Source organism: Lycium barbarum, chromosome 11, assembly GCF_019175385.1.
Source record: "Lycium barbarum isolate Lr01 chromosome 11, ASM1917538v2, whole genome shotgun sequence".
NCBI lineage: Eukaryota > Viridiplantae > Streptophyta > Magnoliopsida > Solanales > Solanaceae > Lycium > Lycium barbarum.
In genome coordinates, this window is record NC_083347.1 from 114,669,307 (window position 1) to 114,677,241 (window position 7,935).

Consider the following 7,935-nt stretch of genomic DNA (forward strand, 5'->3'; position numbering starts at 1 on the left):
TAATAATAAATGAATAGAAATTAAGGCGAGAGAGAGCTTCTAACCTTATAAACAATATGATATTCACTTTTTTAAAAACATAAATAAGAGATGCAATTATCATCTTCTATGGAAAAAAAAAGTATTTGTTGTACGTCTTCGTTCATCACAAAGATCTTTGAATCCGTATATATTTCTTCTTGAAGAGCAAAATTTAAAGTAAATCTTTCATGACCCAAAAAAAAAAAAATCTACACAAATAGATTTGAATAATGTTAGTCCATAAAGAAAATTAAACAACAGACAAACATTTGGAACAAACATTATTGTTTTAGTGTTAATAAAAATAATAATTTCAAAACAGTAACAAAATTTATCCTTAAAAAGTGCCAACTCGGCTAATTAATTATTTTAATAAAAAAGTGATTTTCTGTTTTACGTAATCGAATGTATTCATTTTTATAAAAAAATCCAATGAACAAAACCATAATTACATTGTAGAATACTACTTACTTGAGTTCAGGCCTGGATATAGCAGATAGAAAGAATGGTTTTGTAACATCCTTTTCTACTATGCATACATCACACATCTACATATAACAAAAAAAAAATGAAAACGTTAAAATTGATTAAGTTTCTAAGAAATGAAGAATATGAATAGTGCAGTAAATATAAAATTCACGAATAGAGTTGGAGGAGAAAAAAGTCAGGTATATATAGAAGAGGTTAAGAAATTGAAACATCATTCTAACTCAAATTTCATTTAAATTCAAATATCATATCAATTTGTTAGATAGGATTCCTAAAGATCCTTATCTTATAATTTATATATTTGAATTGAGAAAAATATTAGGAACCGATGAGATAAATCCATTTATACTAAATGGAGACGTCATTACCCTTATCCTTGTTTTTTTTAAATTCCCCTAATCTTCTTTGCTTTATTCATTCATTTGTTAGTTCCAAAAATCAGTTTTATAGTAGTCAATAAATTTATAGGTATATAAACGAATAAATGTAGATATATAGATTTGATTTGGATAACTTTTAGTTTCATTTTAAAACTTTACAATAATTGCAAATTCAGTAAATAAAAGTAAAAAATGAAAATTTATTGATAAATTATAGAACCTTATCACTTATAATGAAATTTGATTTGGATAGCTTCAATTTAAATGTTAAACCATAATTTATTTGTTAAAACATATATTAAAGTTTTTGCACATACACCTGCATTATAATCCATACTTTTTTTTTATTCAAATGATTTCTGATAAGCCACGTTATTAACTCCTTTTTTTTTTTTTTTTTTTTGCATATATGGTTTAAGAGAAGCGGATGTTATCGTGATCATAAATGTAGGAGGATTTAAAATGCTATATTTAAAAAGTTATCTTTTAATTCAAATCAAAGAATAATGGAGAATGCAATGCAGTAAAAAAAATATCTTCAAAAAATTGTATACATATATATTTTATAATATCTGATAGGATAAGTTATGGCAATAATAGTAGTTCATTTAGCTCATTTAGAACTCTTCAGCCGAGGGTTTTAGTTTGAGAAAAGACATGTTTTAACCCCTGAACTTGGCACGAAAACTCACTTTAGCAACTAAACTTAACTTCTATTTATTTACCCCCCTTAACAACTTACGTTTCAATTATTTTCCACCCCAAATGCTGACGTGGCAAAAAAAAATAAAAAAATAATAATTAAGAGAGTGAAAAATAAAAAAAATGGACCCGCTCATATATATATATATATATATATATATATATATTATAAATTAAAAAATAAAATAAAAGTTATATAATTAAAAAATAAAATAAACATTATACAATTAAAAAATAAAATAAAAATAAAAATCATCACCATCTTCTTCACAATCCCCCTCCCACTCCACAACCCCACCCACCATCTTCTTCCCCCGCCACAGCCCCGCCCTCCCACCGCAGCTCCCCCCCACCACAGCCACCCCCCCCCCCCCAGCTATTTTTCTTCCCACTCCACAGCCCCCCCCCCCCCCCCAGCTGCTTCTGCCCCTGCCACAGCCCCCCTTCCCCGGCTGCTTTTTCTTCTTTTACTTCACTCCACAACCCCTCCCCCCCTCCACACCCCCCCCCCCCCAGTTGCTTCTTCTTCTTTTCATTTTCACCATTTTTTGATTTCTTGATTTTGATTTTGATTTTCTTTCAAAAATAAAGTTATGGAAGAAATGAATTTGCTAATAATGGTGGTGGAAGAAATGGGTTTGCTAGAAATGGTGGTGGTTGGGGATGTGGTATTTTGATTTTCTTTCAAAAATAAAGTTATGGAAGAAATGAGTTTGCTAATAATGGTGGTGGTTGTGGATGTGGGTATTTTGATTTTCTTTCAAAAATAAAGTTATGGAAGAAATGGGTTAGCTAATAATGGTGGTGGAAGAAATAGGTTTGCTAGAAATGGTGGTGGTTGTGGATGTGGGTTAAAGATGGTGGTGGTGATTTTTTTTTTCTTTTAAGGAATTTGATGAAATTTGGTGGTGAGATGATGGTGGTGGTGGTGGGTGTGGGTTAAAGATGATGGTGATGAATTTTTTTTTTAAGGGCAGTTCGTCCAATTTTTTGCGGCTGCAGCCGCGATGGCGGTAGCAGCTGCATGGTGGTTGATAAAAGTAGGGTGAGGATGAGGAGAAAGGAGAAGAAAGAGAAAAAAAATAATAAAAGAAAAACAAAAAATGATGTGTTGGTAATTTTGACATGGCAATGATGTGGCAACGACATGGCAATGATGTGGCATTGACGTGGCAATGACGTGGCGCGAGTGTAATACACCTCCCATTGTGAGAGTGGTATTATTTTTTTAGGGTGGAAAACAATTGAAACGTAAGTTGTTAAGAGGGTAAATAAATAAAAGTTAAGTTTAGTTGCTAAAGTGAGTTTTCGTGCCAAGTTCAGGGGTTAAAATATGTCTTTTCTCTTTTAGTTTAAACTAATGGAATTCTAATTTTACTCCAAATGTCTAATATTTTCAAATTCAAATACATCTGCATATATTTTCAATTCAAATTAAACAATTCAAAAAAATTATTACAACTTTCATTAACTTTATCCTAAAATTGCCAAGTGGCTTGTTATTAGCTTGCCACTTGGCTTAACCACATTGCTTATACCTTTCCTTATATATATAGATATAGATATAGATTTATAAAATATCATTAATTGGCTTATTGAAATACATTTGATACTTACAGTAAATATTTTGAATTGCATAAGATTAAATTTTCAATCACATAGCTCAAGCAAATATTTATTTAGTTATAAACGTAAAAGCCATAAAATTGGTATTTATTTCTATCACAGTTGTCTCCATATCCGTGAAAATATATATTTACGTATTCTACTATACCAATATCAAAAAAAAAAAAAAAAAAACAGAATTTCATTGGTTAATAAATGATTGTTTTTAAAAGAGATAGTTTGAATTTGAAAAGTCCTAAAATTACGATGCTAATGATAAAGATGAGTAGTTGTTTTAGGTAATTATGCTAGCTTTATATTAAAAAATTAAAATTTTATTTTTAGTTATAAAATTAATTCATCAATTAAGGAATTTGATAATAATTATAAAAACCTTTGTCCTAATTCTCATTAACTTTGTCTTAAAATTGCTAAGTGACTTATTATTAACTTGTCACTTGACTTAACCACACTGCTTGTACTTTATATATATATATATATAGACTAGTAATAGTATTTATACCCACGCGTTGCGCGGTTGGTATTAAAAGGAAACCATTAAAAAAAGAATACATGGTGATTAAAGGAGCACTTCTCCTCTTACGTGTAAATCCGAGCAAATAATGTGTGCATTCTCATTAAGGCAGCTAGAAGAATCAAAGGACTTTCACTGTATAAATTGCTTCGATGAACAAATCATCAGCCAACAAGCAACTCTAATCGTTATTTACCTTGCAGTATCGAAATCTTATTCAATTTCTTATTTATTCTGAGTTGTTTTTTGTAATTAGTTCAAAGACAACTTATTCGTTGCACTTTTCCATAGAGAAAGATTTCAGGAATCAGATCAGAGTGGCAATAAACCACCAAAGTCTACTTTCAGCGGAAATATCATTAGCATAAAAAAGAAAGGAAAATATTTTAACGCTTCCCTTATGGATCTACAAATTAAATACAGAGGTATCATTTCTGAAGGTTTGTCCAAAAATATTCTATGCCCGCTACATATCCCATTCACTTTCTGACCCTTTCCCGCACCAGCATAAATATCTTATCATTAGAACCAAGTAAATTAAAAAAGGCAATATTGACGCAACATCAAAACTAAAACTATTTTCATCTAAATTTATAGTCTGCAAGACCATTAGTACAGTCTACAAAACATTTCAGGATAGCTGGAGTACACACCCAAAATAAAATATATGCTTACCAACTTCAAGCTCTCTTGTAGGAACCAAGGAAAACAATATCTATTATAGCTAATGAAGATATCTTTATTTCATACTATACTGATATGAAAATGATTATCCAATTTAAACTAATTATCCCATCCAAATGACCATTAAATTGTAATAAAATTCTCATATCAACCACAAAAGATGTGCAGCAAGGTTCCAAAAATATCATCTTCCAGCCCCATATGCCCTTCACTTTCCTACCGTTTCCTACACCAGTATCGAATATCCTCAGCTTTTTTCTTGCTAAACTAATTATCCCATCCAAATGACCATCATATTATAAAAAATTCTCAAATCATCCACCAAAATTGTGCAGCAAGGTTAGTCCAAAAATCTAACAAGACAAAATGCTATTTTTTTAGCCGAAAGATAACCACCTATTTTAAAACCAAAACTAAGCAGGCTTAATATCTTCAAAGACCATCTTTTAGTCATAAAACACCACATCTTGATTGTTAGAAAACCAAATGACTGACATTAATGTAGACCTCACAAAATCTAGCTAAGTAAAGACCCTCTTTAGAGTTGTGCTTCAAAAAAATTAAGACTTCAAAAAAAATTCAAATATAATTATCTTTTCGAAGGTTTCATTAAAGTAGAAAATTTAATTACTTCTAAGAAAGACACAAATGTCAAAATTAAGTTGAATATATGTATACAATCAACCTGTAATTTTCTCCAATTTGTGTTGAAAGACACTTCCGCTCAATTTGAGATCATCATCACCCTGTAATTCCATCAGATTTCATCAATTATGTCAGCAGGGCTCTGTTACTTTCTTGTTGCCACAATTATCCATTTCAACAATGGCAACCTTAAACATAAGCATAAACACGAATGATCAAATCCCTTGAAATGAATAATTAAGAGAAAAGAATGTTACCTGTTTAGCCTTTTTTTAAAATTTTAGTTCAAGACCTGTAACATTTGAAAGCAGTAAGCATTTAACAGGGCCCAAAACACAGACAACCTTCAATAGTTCTCCTCATTTAATTGATTCCTCGATGGCTACAAATTCAACTCTCAAAAACATCTATGGTCAGTTTTTGCTGTTGAAATTGACGAAGGGAAAGATATAGATCAGTGCTTATTGGGCATCAGATATATTAATCGAGAGATACTCAAGAATTAAATTCAACAGGTCAATGAATAATCCATATAAATTAAAAAGCTGAATCGACTGAAGAATACAACATGTTTGTTAGATTGTCCGTAAGCCTAGATCGTTTTCATCACATTCATAAAATAAAAATTAGCTCCTTTTTTTTTTTTTTTTTTTTAGATTTCATTTTCAGTTACCTCACTAAAGTTCATCATATTAATTTTGGAGCTTCATTTGATTACATCGGTGCTGTAATCCTGCGTCATAAAAAATATTGGCAGGCACTACTTTAAAGCAAAGCCACATAATACTACATAAGTACATATACAACTAACAGATGGCATTCAACCAAGCAATTAAATTAAAGGAGTTTATTAGGGTACTTGAATGCCTGAGTTTCAGGGGGTGATTTTGTCACTGAGAAAGTTGCTCGATCAAATTGCTATCCTTGCAAAAATTTTCCCAGGTGTAACAAAAGGCAATATAAAAGCAGTTATATTAATATGGTAAATCAAATATGGATAGCTATTAAATAAAATAACCAAGGCTCGAAATGGCTACATTCATCTATTACTAATATATTATTATATGTATTTGTACTAACATTGTATTAGTTACTTACCTTAACAGTAGTAAATGTATAATTTAATACTCGTAAAAGTAGTTAGATTAGTATGGTAAATTCAACATAGATAGCAATTAAATTAAATAACCACGGCCTCAAAATGGCAACATGCTTCTCTCTCTCTCTCTATATATATATATATAGTATATTAGTTATTTACGTTTTTATTTAGGTATTGCCAATATTTATTATTCTTCCAAATTAAATTCACATAAAAAAGGCAGTTAGATTAGTATGGTAAATCTAATATGGAAATCTCAATAATTCATTCATCCTCAAAATCTTCGAATTTCTCAACATACCTCTAATGGAGATCTAGCCTTTCTCCTTCATTTCTTTTGTATTATATTTTTCCTTTACGTTTTTCTTTTTACTTGTACTGATTTCAGGGTACTTCCTGGTAGAATAATTTTTCTCTGTTAACAAACACACGCATTGATTCCCTTCTTTGTGTTCTCTACTATGGCCACGAGCGATAATGGTCATCGGCCTTTCCCCGAAGATTTAGATAGGAATATTCTAGTCAAGCTGCCGGTGAAGTCCTTGTTGCGGTTCAAATGTGTCTGCAAGAACTGGTACACTCTTATCAAGAATCCTAATTTTATTAAAGAACACTTGAATAATTGTAACAAGAACAAATCCCTCCAACTTCTGATTTATGATTATGGTGCATCAGACGGTTCCCCTCCCATTACTTTGATTTCTGATCATGGTGTATTCCCTTTACATGAGAATCCTGATTATTTCCAAAGGTTTAGAGGTATGACGAATATTCTTATAGGTTGTGTTGATGGAATATATCTTTTGGAGAGAGTAAGTGATGACAAATATTCGTATGCGTTGTGGAATCCTGCGATCAGGGAGGTGAGGCCCCTCCCTGAACCCAAAATACCATTTTCCACCAGGGAAGGCTTCTTTGGGTGCGGATTAGACCCCTCAAGTAATGATTATAAGATTGTTTACTTTATTAAGAATAGATATGCAGCGGTCTATTCATGTTCTAGAGACTCATGGAGAATCTTCGAATTCACATTTAGAATTTTCCATCCCGCTAAGAACTGTATTGAAACGTTTGCTCTTGGTATTGCTTATCTGAACGGAGCTTATTACTGGATGATAAATGAGTATACACCAGAAGGGGTTAAATGCATTTTTCTTTCATTTGACTTTAGCAATGAGGTGTTTGGAAAGATTGATGGGCCAGTTCATTACTCTGTTACTAGGATGCCTATATTGTTTGATGACTCTATTGCCCTCTTAAACTATTGTGAAGATTTTGTTTATGATATATGGGTAATGATCCGACCAGGAGTTTGGAATAAACGTTTTACCTTTCAATGCTTTCCATATTTTAAGTCTTGGTATTCTAGCACTGTCATTTTTGTAACCAGAAGTTCTCGGCTAGTCTCCTATAATGTTAAGACTCAGAAGACAACACATCTTGGATTAAGTTATCCAGGCCTGAAGAGATTCTCATATAAGGATCGTTGTGCAGTTTATCCTTATAAGGAGAGCTTAGTAGCAATTAAGCGGGAAAATGAATGAGCTGGCCCATTGAAACTATCCTGAAATATGTGACTCCTCCATTGAGCTTTAAAATAAGAGGAGACAATATGCGAGAAACTTATGTGTGGAGACAGAGAAGGGAAACACTAAACACAACTTGCACAAGTCTTTCTCCTTTGAAGTTGAAACTTTTTTTCTCTTCATTTTTTCAGTTTTTCTTTGAGAAGAAGCTTTCCAAGCTCATAAAATTCTTGTAAGTTGCTAATT

The 7,935-nt window shown here is 31.5% G+C and overlaps 1 protein-coding gene across 1 annotated transcript; it reads left to right on the plus strand.

The window, feature by feature from the left end:
* Window positions 1-6,624: 6,624 nt before the first annotated feature.
* On the plus strand, window positions 6,625-7,707 carry LOC132620150 (putative F-box protein At3g10430). The gene has a single exon (XM_060334851.1). It carries the CDS (start codon window positions 6,625-6,627, stop codon window positions 7,705-7,707), a length of 1,083 nt encoding a protein of 360 aa, XP_060190834.1.
* The last annotated feature ends 228 nt before the right edge of the window (window positions 7,708-7,935 follow it).